Below are 21,185 nucleotides of genomic sequence, written 5' to 3' on the forward strand. Positions count from 1 at the left end.
AGGGGAAAAAATGAGATTGGATTTTCATTCCCAGAAAATTGTCATTATTTAACCTGTCTGGTATTTCTTGGAAGACTTCATGGGCAAACTGTTTTTATTTGGTCTGACTTGGAGTTCATTCAATGTGGAAAGCCTTTACTTTGGGACTTTTGTCAAAACAATAACAGACAGTTGATTACCTTTGTGGCTCTCAGAGCTGATGGACAGTAGTTGAGAAAATAGTAGGCTAACCAAAAAGCTTAAAAGGGAAAGCTGAGAAGGTGATGTCTTTGGGGGTTTGGGCTTTGAAAAGCCCTGATACTGTCCTAGGAATCTGAAAGCCAAGGCACGTGTAACAGGGGTGTGCACAAATTCAGAGAAGACCTAAGAATGCTGTAAACTCATGTGTTTGGCTAACCCTGAGATTCTGTGCACATAGGAAGTGAAGGCTAGTGTATAGTTGTCAGCTGCCTTGCTGAGTGTTGAATGCATGCCTTTGGTGCACATATCCCTTTGGTGATGACCAGAAGACTTAGTAGTTCTCGGCATTTGGGAAATCCCTATCCAATCATTAGCTCTAATTTAAGCAGAGATTTCAGAGGCCGTATATAACAAAGAATGTAGGCTTTTCAGAATTTGCCACTACACAAAAAATAACAACAGTAAACCGACTGAAACAACAAACCTAGGGGGTTCAGATTTCCAGAGCTCCACATTATTTAAAATGTTCAGTTTTCAACAGAAGTTATGAGTTGTGCAAAGAAATAAGAAAAGTGCACAGGAAATAAAGCAAACAACAGAAGCTGTCTCTAAGAAAGCCCAGGCATTGGAACTACTAGATGAAGACTTAAAATCAGCTATTTTTATTATGTTCTAAGAACTAAAGGGAAGTAGGACAATGTCTCATCCAATAGACAATATCAGTAGAAGGCAACTATAAAATAACTAGGAATTATAGAGTAGAAAATTATACTATCAAAAACGTAGGCAGGATTTGAGCACAGAAGATAGAATCACTGACTTTGAAGATAAGTCAATAGAGATTATCCAGTCTGAAGAATACAATGAATATGAAGAAGGAAGAATCCCAGTGCCTAAGAGATCTGTGGGGCACCATCAAGCACACTAACATTGCATAACAGGAGTCCCAGAATGAGAGGGGAAAGGGAGAAGGAATAAAGTATTTAAAGAAATAAGGGCTGAAGACTTCCCAGATTTGATGAAAGAGGTTAATTTACATGTGCAAGAGCTCCATGAACTGCAAGTAGGATAAATTCAAAAGAGTTACACATCACCAGGATCTTAGTGCAGTAAGCAGCACATCAGTTTCACAAAGAGTTCCACACCAGGACACATTGTAGGGCTTAGTGGGTAGAGCATGTAACTCTTGATCTTGAGGTCCTGAGCTCAAGCCCCACATTGAGTGTAGAGATTACTTTAAAAACATAAACAATGTGAAAGGACACATTGTAATCAAACTTGAAATCTGAAGACACAGAACCTTGACAGCAGCAAGGGAGAAGTAATTCATCATGTACAAGGAACCTTAGATGAGATTAACAGTTGATTTCTCATTTAAAAACATGGAACCCAGAAGGTAGTGGGATGACATTGGAAATGTTAAAAGATTATTACTTAGAATTGAATATCTAGAAAAACGAAGGAAAAAATGACCTTTTAAAATGAGCAAAAGCTAAAAAAATAAAAAATAAATAAAATGAGCAAAAGCTGAGATGGTTTGTTTCCCTACTTCCTCTACAAGAAATGAAGGCAGTCTTTCAGATTGAAATGAAAGGACATTAGGCAGTTAGTTGAATCTACATGAAGAAATAAGGAACACTGGTGAAGTAATTCTATAGGCAATATAAAAGGCAATCTAAGTGTATTTCTTATTTGTTAGTCTGTTTTTCCGCTTTATGACTTAAAAGACAATTGCATAAAACAATGACTGTAAATCTCTGTTGATGCACATATAATATATAAAACTTCATTTGTAGATATAGCCATGCAATTGGAGAGGGGCAGGAAATGGTGCTACATAGGAGCAAAATTTTTGGATACTGTTGAAATTAGGCTGATATTAATTAAAACTAGGTTAATCCCCAAGGTAACCCTTAAGAACTCGAGAAATATGGTAGAAGAAATGACATTAGAAGGTATTTAATGCAGGATCCCTGCGTGGCGCAGCGGTTTGGCGCCTGCCTTTGGCCCAGGGCGCGATCCTGGAGACCCGGGATCGAATCCCACGTCGGGCTCCCGGTGCATGGAGCCTGCTTCTCTCTCTGCCTGTGTCTCTGCCTCTCTCTCTCTCTCTGTGACTATCATAAATAAAAAAAAAAAAAAATTAAAAAAAATTATTAAAAAAAAAAAGAAGGTATTTAATGCAAAAGAAGGCAGTACCAGAAAAGTAGAGGGGAAATGCATATAAAAGAAATGAGTAGTAAGTTAACATATAAATCAATGCTTTATCATTAGTTGTGTGAAATGTATTAAGTGTACACTCCAATAAAAAGGCAGAGATTGGCAGCCCCGGTGGCTCAGCGGTTTAGCGCCGCCTTCGGCCTGGGGTGTGATCCTGGAGACCCAGGATCGAGTCCCATGTCGGGTTCCCTGCATGGAGTCTGCTTCCCCCTCTGTCTGTGTCTCTGCCTCTCTCTCTCTCTCTCTCTCTCTCTCTCTCTCTCTGTCATGAATAAATAAAATCTTAAAAAAAAAAAAAGGCTGAGATTGCCAGAAGGGATAAACAATATCCAACTTTATACTGTCTACAAGAGACATACTTTACATTCAAAGACTTAGATAAGTTAAAAGAATGGAAACAGGTATGCCATACAAACAGTAAGCAAAGGAAAGTTGGAACAGCAACGCTAATGCCAGACAAAGTAGACTGTAAGAAAGAATTACTAGAAACAAGGCTATTTTATGATGATAAGTCAATCCACGAAGAAGATCTAAAAATTATAAATGCATATGTACATAATAACAGTAGCAAAATACACGAAGGGCTGACAGAACTGAGGGAAAAATAGTTCAGCAATAAGAGTTGGAGACTTCAAGAAATATACTCTTGAATTACAATTGCGTGACCAAAGCTTATTGCCTTTGGCCTTGAGTCAGTTGTTAAAGCCACTGTGTACAAGGGGATCAGGATCTACTTCATGAAGGTATCAGAAAACTGGCTGGATGCACAAGAAATGATGATGCCTGATGGTGGCGAACATTTGTTCAGTGTCATCTCATCATTATCCCCATTTAACAGTGGAGGCAGGTGAGGGTTCTGTAGGCAGAGTGAGTTGTCGAAGCTACTAGATGGTAAAGGCAGGAGTCAGAGCTAGACCCGTAAACATCCTAGTACCTTCTTCTAACACCTGCCCTATCCTACCTGGGATCATGCATCTGTTTTCCAGGCAACTGTGTCTGAGACGCTGGTCATCATATAAAGCCCCTCAGATGACCTTGGGCACACAAACATGGAAAGAGTACTATCTCTGCCGATCTGAGCTGGAGTTCCGAATGGAATCTGGGCGGCCAGAGAAGGACTTCATCTGCAAAGCCATTGCTGGGCACAATGGTATGGTGGGGAATGTCGTCCTGTGTGCTTTCGTACTGCTCACTTGCCCTGGTCGAGTGTCCTGGGATTTGGTGTTTAGCCAATGAGTGGGTAGGTGCTGCTTGATGAGTACATGCCCTGCTGGGTTCTGTATTCCTGCTGTGTCTCTTGGTGCTCGAGGTAATCTTGTGAAAAAGGAATGGTTATATTTATTTCAGGGTAGAAGAAACAGAAAGCAAGAGAGTAGGGAGCCAATTGTGGCTGGTGGAAGGGGCAGTCCTGGGTATGAAGCCCTATGTCCACTACTGCCCCTAAGGAGCACCTGTGTGCTCTCCAGAGAGAAAGGAAGGATGTCCTGTCTGCCCTTCCCCAGTCTGCATATCCACATCCCAGGTATATGTGTGTGTGTTCACGGCCAGTCTGTGTTTTCTTCCAGGAGGTATAGATGAACTAGCCTACATCTCAACCAACGAGTGCCGGTTTGATGGGCAGGAGAAGTCAGTGGTGTGTACCGTGTCCTCGGACAGCACTGTGCGTGCCTGGGATGTGCAGGAGGTGAGCCAGGGGTGGGACCAAGGTGCAACGCACTGGATCTCAGTGAGGTCCATCCCCTTTGCTAGCTCATTCATCCCCTGTGGGCACCTTCTAGGTGGTGGGATTCCCATGGTATAGACGAGAACTCTGAGCTACAAGAGGCAGATCATACATGGAACTCGGGTCTGATTGCAGATGGAGCCTGATGTGCACTTGACTCTGTGCTGCCTGCCCAGGGAGGTGGACATTTGTGGCAGGTGGCAGCACCTGCTCCCAGTCTTGTGGTGTCCGCGTTGGAGCTAGTGCCCAATTGGGTGGTTTTGCCCAAACAGTTGCCTCTTTTAGTTACCCCCTGTGCCTATTAAGTGTTGAGATTTTGATAACTCAGTTGGTATTTTACAGTTGGTTGTCACTTAGAGTTCAAAACCTTTGCAGTCCATTTTCTCATTTGGTACTCACAGCAGCTGAGCAAAGGATGCGTTATTAGCCTCCTGATTTTACAGATGATCAGTCTAAGATGGAGAGGGAAGTGTCTCTGAGTCTTGAACCATGTAGTTCCCTGTAAATTCAGGGGTTCTGCACATATGGAACCCAACCTCCTAGAAAGGATTTTTTCCTAGAAAACTACCTCTTGATTTTGAAAGCCGTGGACAAGCGAAGGTACCCCTGGGTCCTTGCTACTTAAGTGAGGAGCCTGCTTATGTCCTTGTGAGCCAGGCCTGTTGGAAGTGTCCAGTTCGTGCACAGAGAGCCAATGGGGCTGCCTGGATTTCCCTGGCTCCTTTGAACAGGGCACCCTGGCTCCCAGCTGCATCCCTGCAACCCCGACGACCTGTTAAGAGTCTGGGAGGGAGTTGGCATGTGCTGTGTTTGGTGATGCAGGGACACCTGAGAGGCCACAGGTGGTGACAAGTCTTGAGAGTCCTAGCTGGGCTCCCACCTGGGTCGTGAGGGGCCCAGGAGCTGGGGCTGGGATGGGGCTTGGGATGGGGAGAGGGGTGCCACGTGGGAGCACTTCAGGGACAGTGCTTACACCTGCTCACTTACGTTTGTTTTGCTTTTGAATCATGAAAGTAAAGCAGTGTTGATGGTTTTGAAAAGTAGGACAGAAGATATTTCATGAGTGCACACACTCCCCTGCCTGCTCTCCTCAGCAGCCCTTCCCAGGGAAGACCCCACTTTAAGTCCTGTCTGATTTCACTTTCCCTGGGGCCAGCCCTTAGGCCAGGAGACTGATCCTCCATGCACATACTTGAGGGTGTGTTGGTTGTCTGCCCACTTCACAGGAATGTCTTTAACTCCAGGAGCCCATTCATATCCACTCTGCTCTCTTGTTTAAAAGGTACAGAGTTTGCGTCATTTTTCTCTGCTCCATGGTCAAGTTTTCGGTTGTTGTTGATGGTTTCCTCCTCTTGTGCTTAGTCTTTCCTCCTACCAGGCAGTATTGGAAGGTCATTTCACAGGAAGGCCCTGTAGTTGCTGGTGAGGGAGGCTACCGACCTCCCCGCAGCCTCTCTGAAGGACTGACCTTGGCTGCGGACTGCTGTCCACGTAGGCTCAAGGTGTGGGTTTGGCAGGGGACGGCCTGGTGGCTGGGTGGCCAGGAGTTTCCCAGATGACCAGGTCACAACTTGGACCAGGAGAGCACTTGGGTACAGGCTCAGTGGATGTTTTCCGTCAAGTGCCCCATGGTCCTGCTGCACCTACTCGGCTCTGCTGGCGCCGTGCAGGAGCCGAAAGCCATGTCCGAGCAGAGCCGGTGATGCTCATTGACATGCGATGTGCACACATTTTCATGGCTCGTGAGATAGTCTTTGGATTTTTTTATTATTTATTTTTATTTTTATTTTTTCTTTGGATTTTTTTAAACGAAAATACAGATATGGGCAGTGGGCTGGGTTTGGCTGACATCTGTAGTTTGCTGAACATTACTTCAGCGTGGTTTGTTTTTCCAGCATGGGCTTCTTTTCAGAGTCCAGAGCCGTCTGCGCATACTCTTCACCAGCAGATCTGTAGAAGAAAACCCCCCTCCTCCTCCCTTCTCCACACAGAGCAGTCTTCCTGTCCCCAAATAATTCTCTGTTGTTGGTAGTATTATAATTGTGTAAGTGCTTATCACACTGAGTCATGAGGCAAACTGACATTTGACTTTTCCTGAGGTTAATAAAGGTTAATAAATAAATCCTTTTTTAAAAAAGATTTACTTATTAATTTTAGAGTGTGCATATGAGTGACCAAGAGAGTTAGAGGGGGAGGGAATCTCAGGCAGATCCTTGCTGAGTGTGAAGCCGGACACGGGGCTTGATCCCATGACCCTGAGATCATGGCCTGAGCCGAAATCAAGAGCCAGAAGCTCAACTGACTGCACCATCCAGGCGCTCCAATAAATACTCCTTTTCAAAAACGTTCTCAGTTTCCACATTCTCACAGTATTTAAGACCATGCTTCTGACTGGTTGTATTGGTTTCTGCTCTGACTTTCTATGCCTTGCCTTACCCACCATCCCTGGAGAGTCCTAGGATTTGAGTTTATTTCTGGTATCAGGGTCCTTCCTGCAGGCATGTTGCAGGGCAGTCACTGGTCAACGCATGTCTGTGCACCGCCCCCTGACCTGCTTCCACTGTGAAACCAAAAGGGAGTTTTCACCTTCTTCACGAGCACTGGTGAATGTGCCGTGCTCCCTGAGACTCCCGGCTGTCCCCCGGTGTCACTGATGCCGAGCTCCTTCCAGTGATGCTCACCTGGCTGCTCAAGCAACAGAAATCAAATAAGGAAGAGACTCATAGAGGAGTCCTGAGGTATCTCAGTTGGGAACAGACACAGATGATGGGAAATGAAGACGTGATAGAAGAAGGGTTATGACGACCCAGGATGGGAAAGGAGGCCCTAGTGGCAGTGCTAGGAGACTGGGAAGGGTACGTAGGGGTGGTTCTCTGCTGCCCAGGGCCCACGCGCACTGGCTCTTCCACCCCTTCCAGTTTTTACGGTCCTGAGAAAGCCCAAGGAGTTACCCAGCTCAGGCCTTGGCCAGGATGAACCACAGGAGGGGGCGTCTTTTGAGCAGGGCGGTGCGGACCCGCTATGTGAACCATTCACACCCGCATGCCCGAGTCAGCTAATCTGTGAGCTGGGGCTGCCCTGCTCTGCATGGAGGTTCTCTGGATGCAGCCGGGATAGCCCCAGCCCCCTGCCCAACCTTCCTCAGTGGGGCCGGGGTAACTGCTGTGTGCATGCTGGGCCCCCCGCCCCCCAGTCCTGGTGGTGCCACTCACACACCCCCAGTTCAGTCACAGCTCTGCCCCGAAGCACCACCTCTATGACCTGCCATGGACTCACCACACTGGGGCCTGGGAGGGGAGGGGATGGTGCTGCTTCTGCCTGTGCAGCCCCTGTGGCCCCCACAGAAGTCCTTGTTTTCCTTCTGTTTTGCCCAGGGCACGGAGATCTGGTCAAGCCCCCTGCAGCCTGCTGCTCTGGTGAACTTGGCGGCCTACCCTCGGCTGCAGCTGGTTGTCACCGTGGACAAGCAGGGGCTGATCAAGACGTGGAAAGCGGAGAACGGGAGGGAGTGGGCCTCCTTCTCTCTGCCTACGTCCTCGTCTGCGTTGCAGGCCTGTGACCACCCGGAGACCCCCTTTCTGCTGGTGAGTGAGTGGCTCTCGGGATCCTGTGCAGGTCCTGCTGACTCCGAGAGTCTTCCAGTGTCTCCCGGGACGCTCTGGGGCCCAGACCGCTGTGATAGCCCGTGCTCCATGTGGCAGATCGAGTGATCATTCTGCTCCTTGGTTCCCCATCTCCTCCTGTCCAGCTGCAGAGGGCGGAGACCCCCGCCCTCCTCTAGCTCGGCTGCCCACAGAGGCTGCCCCCTAGCCCCTATCTCCACTTCTCCCCCAGCCGTCAGTGAGATGCCCATGGATCTTGCTCACGTGCCCTAGCTTACCTGTCCCCTGACCTCCTTGCAGCCTATCTTCTCCCTGTGGTTCAGTTCCTTCTCTCTACATGCTTACTCCCCTCCCCCTGTTTCACATCCCAGCTAAGGCCCAACTCAGGAGAAACTGAGGCGCATTTGACAAAACCTGAGTGTTTCCCCAGGATTCCAAAAGCCTCTGTTACCAGAGTGTCCATTTAGAAGTGACTCTTGGGCACGGGGAGGCTTTGGAGAGACGTGAATATTGAGGTGGCAGGTGCAGGAAGTGGCTCTCACCTGGAGGCAGTGTCCCCACCTATGGGGTAGGAGGCCTTGGAAGGGGTGGGCAGGGTGGCATCGCCGATATCAAAAGGGGCAGATGTGCAGGAATAGCTTCACGTGCACACAGAATCGGCAGGAAAGGAACTGAGCTTGGCAAACACGTAACATCTGATGAAACGGATTTCACGTAAGCCACACTGCAGTTGTTGTAGAAGACTTTAGAGTAAGTGTAAGTGGCATCCCCAGATCAGTTTGAGAATCTGTTGCATAGATGAAGAGGCCACTGTGGTTCTCTCTGGGAGTGGTAGGCCATGTGAGTCCCAGTTATTGGTCTGCGAAGGACAGTTAGAAAAGTTAGAATGCATCCATCTCCTGGATAACATCAGAGAACTAGAAAGAACAAGTGTCTAGCCCAAGATTCAGGAGATTTAGCAGAAGTCAGAGGGGAGCCCAACATGGGCTACTTTGCCCTGGAGACACTTATCCCAGGGCAGCTGAGAGGCTTGCAGACCTTTGACCACCAAGGGGATTAGTTGGAGTGGTAGGCCCCTGAGGGCAAAGCCCTGTACCTCCCCTTACACTGGGTGGGACATTGGGGTACAGCCCAGCACCCCAGCCACCTGGAGCAGTGACTCCTTCCTGGGGAAGGATAATGTACCTGAGTCTGCATGTTATTTCTGATCTGAAATGCAGTTTTCAGCACTCCCAACACTTAGAGCTAAGTCGGCATGTGAGAGATGTGATAGCAGCTAAAGTGGCAGGGTAAATCACAGATGAGGTCAGGAGAGCCACAGGAATTCAGGTACTGCAGTCATTACACGCTGAGACCCCTCCGGTTGCTGTGTTTAGGGAGGTGGATTTCAGCAGAGATCAAAGCTGCGAAAAATGACGTTAACAGCTTTAGAAAAGAACCAAGTAGAAATTCCAAAATAGAAACACTTGAGTACAAAAGCGACTCGGTGGGTGAGTTTCATAGTAGGATGGATAGTGGAAGCACACTGAGATGGGGCAGAGGGGAGCTTGTGGTCCTCTGGCAACATCCCATCTCTTAACTTTGGTGGCGACGTGAGTATTGGCTTTATAATGATGCCTTGAGTGTCGTGTTTGTGTTTCGTGCACTTTTCTGTATGATATTTTCTGCATCAATGAGAAAGTTAAGACAGAGGTTACCTGGAATGAAATAGAGATACTGAATGAAGTAAATGGAAGGAGAGGGTAGGAGATATAGACCAGTGCTTCTCAGGCTTTAATGACATGTGAACCACTGGGGATGTTTAAATGCAGATTCCAGTTCGTTGGATCTCTGGGGATCCCTGGATTCTGACCTGTGTGTGTCTGTTTGTGAGTGAGCGAGCAGGCAAGTGCACGGGAGAGAGCAGGGAGTGGGGAGAGGGAGAGAGAATCTCAAGCAGACTCCCCACTGAGTGCAGAGCCCAGTACAGGGCTCGATCTCATGACCCTGAGATCATGACCTGAGCTGAAATCTAGAGTTGGACGCTTAACCCACTAAGCTACCCAGGCACTCCCTGAATTCTGACTTTTTTAATGAGCATCTTGGTAGTATTGGTATTGCCAGTCTGCAGCCGACATTTTGAGTAGCAAGGCCATAGAGGATCCATGGAAAATTCTAGTACTTGGTATCAGGAGCAGGTGAGGGAGTGAGTAGGTCAAAAGAACATTTGAAGAGATAGTGGCAGATATTTCTCCAAAATAGATTAAGGACATTAATCCATGGAAATCAAGAAGGCCTACAAGCTCCAAGTGGACTAAAAATAAATGTGCACATGGGCCCATTAAAGTGAGCTGAGATTGTCTGAGGACCTAGAAAGCCTAACGGAGCAGCCAGAGGACGTAGACTCCTCTTGGGTCTGACATGCTACCGGCAGCAGTGGGATCTCACAGATCAAGAATAGTATCCGGAAAGAAAGAACTACCAGCCAGGAATTCCGTAATAGAAGGTGTCCCCCAGGAATGAAGGGGGATAAAGGCATCTTGGTTAAAAATGAGGAATTAGCAATGGCCACACCACCACTAGGAGCAGGTGTGGGACTTGAAGCAGAAGGAAGATGAGCAGAGCTGGAATCCTAGGGTGGTGGGAGAATGTGATGAGCAGCACTGGTGAGGATGAGATCTGAGGGGATCAACAGTAAAACAGCAGGAACTACGTCTTGTGGGTTTAAAATGACATGTAGAAAAGAAACACAGGACATTAGCATTTATGTTAGAAGGTTATGAGGAACTAAATGCCCAAGATTTTGAATTGTCTGTACAGTTCACATGTTGATGGGCCATAATGTCTCTAAGCAAGGCTGCATGCAGCAACCTCTTACACAACTCAAGTGACGAGCATGTAGCCTTTAAGTCCTAAGATGAACAGGGGTAGGATCAACCCTGACCCCAAATTTGGCTTGATAATCAAGAATATTGAAGCCACATGAGCTCCAAGGGGGGTATGTGTGTCATATAACAAGGCTTTCAGGACAGAGGCTTCCAGGAGGTGGGCCTGAATGGCTGGAGACAGCAAGAGGGAGTGACTGGCTTGCTCTTCCTGTGTTGTGGTAGGGTGGAGGGAGGGCTCCTGGAGGGGCCGGGTTTCTGTGGTTTGAATTCTGCACGAGTGGCCTTTGTCTGCTTACCTGGATGTGGAACAGAGGGTGGGATGTGCAGGCCAAGAAGCTGTCAGCAAACATCAAAGATAGAGTCAGACTCCAGGAAGCTTCCTTTCTGGTGAGTGTACTGTAATTCTGTGTTCAGGCTGATTGGTGACATGTGCACGCTTTATCTTCTTGAACCTGGACTTGTGTATGCCGGCCATGTGCGTGGTGCTCTGGGAGAGACTGCATGCTAAGGCTGGCACATGAAGGGAAGTTCTCTAGTATGGCTTGTTCAGGAGCTCACTTTAAGATTTTATTTATTTATTCATGAGAGACAGAGAGAAAGAGGGAGAGACACAGGCAGAGGGAGAAGCAGGCTCCATGCAGGGAGCCCAATGTGGGACTCGATCCCAGGTCTCCAGGATCAGGCCCAGAACTGAAGGCGGCGCTAAACTGCCGAGCCACCTGGGCTGCCCCAACTGTTGTGTATTTGAGAAGTGAAGTGAGTGCCTGGTCACTGTCGGTATGTCTGGGTCTCCAAAGGGGATGAAGGTGTCTGATGTGTGCAGAGATGTGTGTGGTTGCCATTTATGCCTTGGGGTTTGTGGGAGGCAAGAGTTCCTGAGGTCTTTGCCTAGAGGGAGAATTGTGGATGAGAAGCTTTGTTTCAGGCCGTGTGGCTGCAGCACTGGCTATGGCCCGTGAGTGTAAATGTGCACCTGTGGCTGGTCCTTAGCTGGGGCTTCCAGAGCTAACTTAAGGTGACTGCCTGAAGCTTGGCGAGTTGTCCTGACTGTTGGGTCCACTCTTTATCAGGGATCTTCCAGGTAGCGGAGGGACCGTGCAGTGTGGTGGCAGCTGTGCTACCTGGACAGTGTGGAAACTCCCTTTCCTGTTTACTCAGAGAGTGGCCTTCTCCAGTGTCCTTGCATGTGGCAGGGGTCTGAGGACAACAGGAAGCTACTTCCTCCCACAAAGGGAAGACCCAGCACGGCCCATGCCTGCCTCCATCCTGACAATGCCATTTTTATTTCAGCAGGGAGCCTTCTTGGCCAGGCACAGCCCGCAAGGTGCCTCTCCACATCCCAAGGCAAAATGCCTACATGGGAAGTTGGAGACCCAGATGTGGCCGGCAGCCTTTACTGGACTGTTGTAGGACAGCAGGCTTTGTCCAGAAGCACTCATTTTCTTGGGGTTGCCCTGTAGGGAGATGGGGCAGGATCATCCCCTGCCAAGATTTGGCTCAGATTTGGAGATTGCTCACCCTGTACGTGCACGGGTAGGGAATGGAAAGGGTGTTCCCCAGTCCCCAAATTCACACCTACTCAGAGCCTCAGAATGTGATCTTATTTGGAAATGGTGTCCGGTTAAGGATCTCATGCAAAATCATTCTGGATTTAGGTTGGGCCCTCTGTCCAATGACTAGTGCCCTCCTAAGAGGAGGAGAGGACACAGAGTATGTCTCTGTCATGTGATTCCATTTCTGGGAGATGCAGTCCTGACAGAACAAATCTGCAGTGTCAGCAGACCAAGGTCCCCGGGATGGAGGCGGCTGCTGAGACACGGGGACTTCTGGGATGCTGGAGATGTTCCAGAACTGGACTGTGCTTGTGAGATCTAGGAAGGCTGCCTTCCCTTACTTTTTATTTTTTTCAAGGTTTCCTTAGCTACTTTCATGTTTATTTTTCCACATGAACTATAGAATCAAATTTTCTGTCTCCTGGAAAGAAAATGGTATTTTCACTGATGGCAGGTTCAGTTTAAATACACACATGGAGAAATGGACATTTATTTATTTAAGATTTTATTTATTCATGAGAGACATAGAGAAAGAGAGAGGGGCAGAGGCACAGGCAGGGGAAGAAGCAGGCACTATGCAGGGAGCACAATGTGGGACTCAATCCCGGATCCCCAGAATCACGCCTAGGCTGAAGGCGGCGCTCAACCACTGAGCTACCTGGACTGCCCTGGACATGACCTTTGATGCCAAGTCAGTCTTTCCAAGAATAGATCATGTATTTCCACTGGTTCAAGTTTGCTTTTTATGCTCTTCAGTGATTTACATTTTCCCTCAGATACATTTTGCACATTTTTTAAAAATCTTTATTTATTTATGATAGTCACAGAGAGAGAGAGAGAGAGAGAGAGAGAGGCAGAGACATAGGCAGAGGGAGAAGCAGGCTCCATGCACCGGGAGGCCAATGTGGGATTCGATCCTGGGTCTGCAGGATCGCACCCTGGGCCAAAGGCAGGCGCCAAACTGCTGCACCACCCAGGGATCCCCATTTTGCACATTTCTTATTGTTAACTTCATTCCAGAGTATTCTATCATTTGTTGTTATTCCATCAATAGGTGAAAATATTTTCTGTTCCATTGTTTTCTAACTGGGTGGTATTTATTTAAATGAAAGCTGTTGTTGGTTTTATAAAATTCTTCATCTTACTCAGTTCTCCTGTTTGCATTTATTTTATAATTGATTCACTTAATTTTTTTAGGTAAACCCTATTATCCATGGGTAGAGATATTTATTTTTTTCAAGCCTTAGGCATCCCGTTGCTTTCTGTTCTCTGAGTGCTCTGGCTCATACTTCCCGTATGATACTAGTTAATTAGTGGTGGCCTTGCTGGCCATTCCTCCTTGTAGTTGACCGTAGGGAATGACCTAGAGCTTCACTGTGGGGGGATGGGTGCTGGTTTCAGGACTGATGTTAATGAAAGAGTGACATTTTACTATTAGTTTTCAAAAATCATGATCAGGTGTAGTATTTTGCAGAAGGCCTTTTCAGTATGCAGATATAATTACAGGATTTTTCTCCTTAGGTTTGTTATGCAACCCTTTGTTTCCCAGAGTCAAGAGTCTTTCATGGTTTGTCTCCCTCTCTAATTTTTCTCACTCAGTTCCCCTCCTTCCCTTATAATTCCTTTCACTATTTCTTATATTCCCCATATGAAGGAAACCATATGATGATTGTCCTTCCCTGAATGACTTACTTCACTCAGCATCATACCCCCCAGTTCCATCCACATCGAAGCAAATGGTGGGTATTCATCCTTTCTGATAGCTGACTACTATTTCATTTATACATAGACCACATCTTCCTCATCCATTCATCTGTCAGAGGACATCATGGCTCCTTCCACAGTTTAATGTGCTGATGCATTCTAAATGATGGTGTTTTACTAGGATTTGGATCTATGTGAGATTGGTCTGTGGGTTTTTTGGTCTTCCTTTACCAGGTTTACATATAAATGCTATAATTCATTCAAGGAATGTGAACATTTTTCTTCTTTTTTAATCCCCCAGAACAGTTTAAGTTTCAGTGGAATTACCTAGTTTTTCAGTTTGATACAATTTTTTTTTCTTATGTTATTTGGTGCTGGGTGCTTTTTTATGTGGAGAAGTTTTAAAACCATTTTCTCACCATCTTCTGTGGAAACTGGTCTGTTCAAGCTTTTCTTTCTCTGCTAGGATTAATTTTAATTTATTGTGTTTTCCTAGAAAACTACCCACTGTATCTAGGCTTTCGACTTTTTATGCATACAATTGTCTAGAATACTCTTCAGAGATTTTTTTCTTTAAATTTGCCCTATTTGAACATTTGTTTCTGCCCTGTTATTTTAAATATTTTTAAGTTGAATTTAGTTACATATAATGTATTATTAGTTTCAAGGGTAGAATTTAGTTATTCATCAATCTTATGTAACACCCAGTGCCCATTACATCAAGTGCCCATCACCCACAACCTTCAGTTTTTTTCCTGGAGTTAGGAATCTCTTAGGGTTTGTCTCTCTCTCTAATTTCATCTTGTTTTGTTTTTCTTTCCCTTGCACTATGTTCATCTGTTTTATTTCTTAAATTCCACATATGAGTAAGAGCATATAATTGTCTTTCTCTAATTTATTTTGCTTGGCATAATATCCTCTAGTTCCATCCACGTTGTTGCAAATGGCAAGATTTCATTCTTTTTGATGGCTGAGTAATATTCCGTTGTATATAAATACATCTTCTTTATTGCCCTGCATTTTTTTGTGTGTATATGTGCTTTCTCCCTTTTTTTTTCATGATTATATTAGCTAGTGCCTTGTCTGTTTTATTTAATATTTCTATTGATTTCTAGTTTCATTTCACTGTGATCAGAGAATGTTGCATTACTTTACCATATTGGATTTACTGAGGTTTCTTTGTGATTATACATTTAATTTTTGTGAACATTTGTGTGTGCTTACAAGAAAGGTGTATTCTCCATTATTGGGATACAATGATCTAATATAGTCATTAGTAATATTATTGTTAGGTCTTTTTATTAATGAGAGCACAGTAGGGAGAGGAGCAGAGAGAGAGGGAGGAGACTCCACCCTGAGCATGGAGCCCAACACAGGACTCAATCTCACAACCTCCAGATCATGACCTGAGCGGCAACCAAGAGTCCAAGGCTCAACTGACTGCACCACCCAGGTGCCCCAATTATATTGTTAAGTCTTATATTTACTTTATGTCTACTTGGCCTTAGACTGAGAGCATTACTATTATTTATTTTTATATAATAATATGTTTAATTCATAAATATTTAAGTATTATCATTATTATTGTGTCACCATGTTTCTCCTTATGTCTGCTTTGTGAAGGTGATTGGGGTGTTTCTTTGATAGGTATCAGAGGTTTTATTTCTTCATTGTGAATTATAGCCTTTAGTGTTGTTAACCTTGAAAAAAAGTTGCCAGTTATTTTAATAGCAAAAATTCACTTAGGAATAGCAGAGAATTGAATCAGGACAAGCTAGTTGTGGCAAAACCATAGAGAAGTCCACAAAACAAAGAAAGAGAAAGGCTCTTTTAGAGAAGAAAGGGGGTGTAGGGAGGGGCTATTGTAAAATAAAAGTCCCCAGAGTGAATTGGGAGCTGGACATGTAGTGGCTTCTCATTGGCTGAGCTGTGGCTGCCTCTCATTGGCTGGGCTGTTGCTGGGAAGGAAGAAAGCTTCCTGCTGGGGTAGTAAGTTTGCATCCACCTGTGCAGTCCTTCTCTTCCAGGAGGGTCTGTGCTTGGTGTGAAACCTCTCCCTGCTGGCCCCCTGACTCCATTCTAGTGGAGGTTTACTTTTATTAATTTTCACAGGGGTAGGAAGTGTCTGTTGCTGGATTTCCTGCTTTGGGCCTGAGTCCTCCCTTTCTGGTATCAGGACCCACTTCACCTTCCTTCCTAAGATTTCTGTGTGCCTGACACACCTTTCCCCTTTTGTCATGGTTAACTTTTCTGTTTTGATGGAACCTCGTGAATATGCAGTCAGGTTTTCTTTTGTTTGTCAATGTGATCAACTTTTTTATTCTGATAAAGTTAGTTAAGCCATTTACATTGAAGACACACATGTGCCTGATCTCAGCTTTTGTTTTATGACACGTTTTTGGTGTGATGTGGCACATTACTGGGCTCCTTTCCCCAAGTATGTTTTCCCTGTTTTATGTATGAGTTTTGGGGTAAAGGTGATATCTTTTGTTATTTAGGAGGGTTTGTATTTGTGTTGGGGTAGTTACCTTTGTCTTAATACTTTGTTTCCATTTTCCTTATTCAGGCTTATATACTGTTTTATGTGTTGGCTTTCCATGGTATCCCTTTCCTTCCATGGTGATCAGTGAACTTATTCTTTTTTTTTTTTTTAAGATTTATTTATTTATTTATTTATTTATTTATGATAGAGAGAGAGAGGCGCAGAGATACAGGAGGAGGGAGAAGCAGGCTCCATGCCGGGAGCCCGACATGAGACTCGATCCTGGGACTCCAGGATCATGCCCTGGGCCAAAGGCAGGTGCCAAACTGCTGAGCCACCCAGGGATCCCCTCAGTGAACTTACTGTATTTTGATTATTCTCCCTCCTCTTTGAGAACATGCAACATTATACACTGTTCTTCCTTATCTCACTTTTTAAAAACTCTTTGACCTATAGTGTGTACTGTACTTAGTAGTCACATCAGTCTTGGTGACATTTTCCCTGTATCTCATGGTCTAGTGGGGCCCATCCTTTAGTAGATCCCCGAAGAAGTCTCTTGGATCCATCCTTGTGGGACTGACACCACTTTTCTGTAGCCTGGAGGCTTGTAGGATGGCCTGGTGGGGCCCTAAATCCCTGGTTCATCTTCCTCTTGAGTTTTGTGAAAATACTATTTCACTGTGTATGTGTCTGTTGAAAAGTCTACTTCCATCTTGACTTATTTTCCATTTTCCTTGTTAGACACTTGGACTTTTAAATCAAAGGCATGAAGGATTTTTGAAATATTTCCAGTCTGGTAGTTTTGTTGGGAGGTGTCTGCGGTGACCATCCTGGATTAACTTTTCCAGGAACATATGTACCCTGTTGATATATGGATTCAGGTTTTTTTTTTTTTTTCTTTTTTCCTTTTTCCAGAAAGTTTCATTGTATGTGAGTTTTAAGTATTAGTCTGTTAATTGTTACTTTTCTTCTGCAGGAGCTTCACTTCTATGTTTACTAGATCTTCTTTGCCCGTCTTCTTGAACACCTGCTCTTGGATTCATCTTAGCTCTCTATTCCATCTTTGTTCTCTTACTTGTTTTCTTTTTTAGACTCCTTATTGGTCCAGTAGAATATATTCTCTCTTAGGCATATTGCTGGTTTTTCTTAAGATAATTTTTTTTCAGTGTATTTCCTGAATTAATTTAATTCTCATTTCACATCTTTTTGTCCATTTCAGTTTAAGCGTTGAATTTCCAATTCAGAGTGGTCCTTCTGCATATGCTTATTTTATGATACTTGATTCATGTCGGGGTGTGGCTACTGATCTCTGATTGTTGATGGTCCTTTGGGGAATGGTTCTAACAGCGAAAATGTTTTGTTTCTTTCTTTCACTTCTAATGACTTTGTTTGAATGTTGCTGCCATTTTCTGAGCATTTTGAAGTTTTTGTTTTCTTGGCCAGTAAGAACAGGTTTCTTTACATAAATTGAACAGAATAGAAAGTCCAGAGAGTGCTCCATGTAGAAGTGCAGTAGGTGAAGGACAAGCTGTTGGAGAAATGGAACATATGGACAGGAAGGAAAAACAGGTTACTCCCATGTCACTCTGTTTGTAGAAATATACTTACGGTAATTAAGAACTAATGTAAAAGACAATAGTATAAAATAATCTGAAGAATATATAAATGAGGGACGCCTGGGTGGCTAAGCGATTGGAGCATCTGCCTTTGATTAGGGTGTGATCTTGGAGTCCCGGGACCGAGTCCCACATCAGGCTCCTTGCATGTAGCCTGCTTCTCCCTCTGCCCGTGTCTCTGCTTCTCTCTCTCTGTATCTCTCATGAATAAATAAATTAAAAAATATATATATATAAATGATCTTTGAATCAAGAAAAATGATATAGGCTTGATTTACTAAAAATCCAAAACATCAAAAAAAAAATCCAAAACATCTGAATTGGAAAATATTATAACATTAAGATTCATGAAAATTGTGAGAAAACACTGTATTTTCTTTAACAAAGCACTGATACTAGGGGAATCCCTGGGTGGCTCAGGGGTTTAGTGCCTGCCTTCAGCCCAGGGCATGATCCTGGAGTCCCAGGATCAAGTCCCACATTGGGCTCCCTGCATGGAGCCTGCTTCTCCGTCTGCCTGTGTTTCTGTCTCTCATGAATAAATAAAATATTTTTAAAAAGCACTGATTCCAGATTATATGAATCTAGTTGAAAAATAGTCAATTATTGGAAACAGTACAAATGGCCAATAATATGCAATTACTAACTGCTAATCAAGAAAGTGACACTAAGATGAGGCTTTCACCTATTAGATGAGCAGACATTTTCAAAGACCAGCATTACAGTAAGTTAGATGAGGGTAAGTAGGTATGGCAAAGAAGATCTGTGCTTTTTTTGAAAAGTTTGTTTTCCTATTGAGTCTTCGGTATGACAGTCTGACCCAATGAGGCAGGCTCTGGGGCTCTCTCAGAGAGAGGGCTGGCATGGTTCATGGAGCTTGTGTGCAGGAATGCTCAGGGCTGCAGTGACAACATTTGTGAACAACTTAGATTTCCATCAGTGAGAGAAAGCAAAAAGTTGTGGGAAATGTCAGACAATAACTATTTCCAAGGAGCATTTGAAGCTGAAAACAGCAAGGCTGTTTGCGGATGCCACTTCAGTAAAACAGATGGAGGGAGCTCTGGAGGAGCAGACGGTTTGCCCCAAAGGCACATGTGCTGTTCAAACACATTTGTTTCAGGCGTAAGGAGGTGGCATTGCCCCAGCAAGGAGGCAGTTGAGCAATTGGCCTCTCCCCTTGGGGGAGGCCCTGTGCTGACCACGGCCCTTGCTGTGCAGGTGGCCTCTGCTGAGGGTGTCATGTATACGCTGACTGTGCCCCAGCTGCAGCTCCTTTCCTGGACCAGCGTGTTTCCCAGCAGCCCCACCAGTCTCCTCTGCTCTCCCGACAGCCAGTGGGTGTTTGCCTCAACCCAGGACTCAGACCTCGGCCCAAAGGTCAGTGGTGGGTTGTGTCCTCTGCTCCAGAGGCTGGCTTTGTTCATGCAAGGTGGTGGGTTCTGTACCCAGGCTCATGGATGTGTCTGGGGGGGTGGCTTCCAGGGCAGGACCAAGCTTGCCGGAAGCACTGGGACCTTCAGACAGGATGGTCCAGGGCCAGAGGAGTCACCTGGAACAGACTTCGAAGTGTGTAGGACAGGAATACAGAGCAAGACGCTGGCGGCAAAAGCCACATCAGTGACGTACGCTGCCCAAAACCACCAGAGCCGTTGATGTGGTTGTCCTGTCACACCAACTGACCCGGGACTGGTGTGCCGGGTGTTTCCAGTGGGGCCAGACAGGCCCATCCGAGCTATGTGGAAAAGAGGGTGCACAAGTGACATGGGCAGCCCTGTGAGACTCAGCGAGATCACCAGGCGTGGGTCTGTGGCCCTTCTGGGTGGTGGTCAGCACAGGGACCATGTGGCCATGTTTCCCCAGGTGTTCTACACTCAGTCCCTGCGGTGTGTGGTGGAGGATGAGCCTCCCGTCTCTAGCACTCTGCCCGTCTTGCTGACGTCCAGAGCCTGCTGGGCCCCTGACGAGACAGCCAGGCTGATGGTGATGCACAGAAACAGTGACAACATGCGGCTGGCCATCACCACCTACGAGCTGGGGACCAAGCAGTCCCAGAAAGGTGTGGACGCTGTGGGTAAGGGTCCCCGCAGCAGGCCAGTCACTATTGCACTGTGGTGCTTCCAGTACAGAGTCCTCCGCTTTCCTTTGGGACACTTTTCTTCCCTCCCAACAAGTGTCTTGTTTGTGATTATTTGTACTGGCCGCATGGTTGAGTGCTTGCCGTGTGCCGGGTCCTCTGTGTGGCCCTGGGATCCAGACACCAACCACTGGCCACATACGGCCTCACCCCTCCTCAGTGTTTTGTCACAACTATGGCAAACACACTCTTCTTGATGCTGAGTGTGCGGATGAGTAAAAGCCACACCATTTCTTTCCCAGGTTGCTCCCGGCCAGCAGGAAAATAAGACCTATAGTTATCTCTTTTTCTGCCTCCTTTGTCTCCCGGACTGCATGTCACTGTGACTGGCCTGCCCTGTGGCCCTTGGCATTTTTTCTTTTGTGTTACAGTCATATAATCATTTGGCTCTAAGTTTTACTCTGAGCTTCCTGGCAGCTGAGGAGAAAAGGGAAACAAGGTGTGTATTATTATAATCCCTTGTTCGGTATGAGCATGAATTCTTCAAAAGAGGTGATTTTTTTTTTCCTGGTGCTAAACCATAAGGAAATGATCCAGTTAATTTTTCTAAACAAGGAATGCTATGCAGTATAAAAGACAGTATCTTCAGTAATAGTTCTTGGCAGATGTTACAAATGTTAGTTCTCAGGAGGCCACTTCTTGCCCCTGTTGTAGATGGGGAAGGGCAGGGAGCCCATCCCCCAGAAGGTGTGTGCCAGATAGTATCACTTCCATGTGCACCTTGCTGCGAATCTTTGTAGTCCCCTTACCTAGGGCACCGTCATCAGTGCTGGAGAGCAGATGAAAGGGAGGCTTCCCGGGTACATGCAGGTGCGATCACAGAGTGTCACCCTCTCGTTGTCATCTTAGATGAGGCATGTGTGCTCCACTCCCAGACACTATTGAGAGATGACAATCTGTGTGTTTTTATTTGAAAAAGTACAACAGATTGCAAGTTTCCTCCTGCCAGACAACATGATGCCTCCTCACCTCATGAAGGGCCATGGCTCGCAGGTGGTCCTGCTGGTGTCTGGGTTGGAGCTGGTGCTCTTCACCATCCAGGGCTTGCAGCTGGCAGCCTTTCAGGACCACCAGAAGCCCATCACATCCATGTGGGTGGTGAGT

At 45.8% G+C, this 21,185-nt stretch overlaps 1 protein-coding gene and 1 long non-coding RNA gene across 17 annotated transcripts in view; one reads left to right on the forward strand and one right to left on the reverse strand.

Annotated features, from left to right (window-relative positions):
- Positions 1-21,185, forward strand: part of CDK20 (cyclin dependent kinase 20) — a 39,098-nt gene that overhangs the window by 13,596 nt on the left and 4,317 nt on the right. For 4 of the 16 annotated variants that reach the window (XR_005354342.1, XM_038527335.1, XM_038527337.1 and 1 more), the window contains exons 9-14: positions 3,387-3,550; positions 3,966-4,084; positions 7,498-7,707; positions 19,166-19,324; positions 19,808-20,018; positions 21,001-21,179. Coding sequence is in view for 10 of the 16 variants with exons in the window: in XM_038527335.1 (XP_038383263.1) it covers positions 3,387-3,550; positions 3,966-4,084; positions 7,498-7,707; positions 19,166-19,324; positions 19,808-20,018; positions 21,001-21,179 (1,042 nt within the window). In the remaining 6 variants the exon portion in view is untranslated. Of the gene's footprint in view, positions 1-3,386; positions 3,551-3,965; positions 4,085-6,018; positions 6,195-7,497; positions 7,708-19,165; positions 19,325-19,807; positions 20,019-20,323; positions 20,521-21,000; positions 21,180-21,185 lie in introns of those variants that run through there. The other 12 variants (XR_005354343.1, XR_005354344.1, XM_038527336.1 and 9 more) reach the window with 12 other exon arrangements.
- Positions 17,152-21,185, reverse strand: part of LOC119870859 — a 59,919-nt gene continuing 55,885 nt past the window's right edge. Inside the window, exon 9 of the long non-coding RNA XR_005354361.1 lies at positions 17,152-17,859. This is a non-coding gene — a long non-coding RNA (uncharacterized LOC119870859). The remainder of the gene's footprint in view (positions 17,860-21,185) is intronic.

Source organism: Canis lupus, chromosome 1, assembly GCF_011100685.1.
Source record: "Canis lupus familiaris isolate Mischka breed German Shepherd chromosome 1, alternate assembly UU_Cfam_GSD_1.0, whole genome shotgun sequence".
NCBI classification, from domain to species: Eukaryota; Metazoa; Chordata; class Mammalia; order Carnivora; family Canidae; genus Canis; species Canis lupus.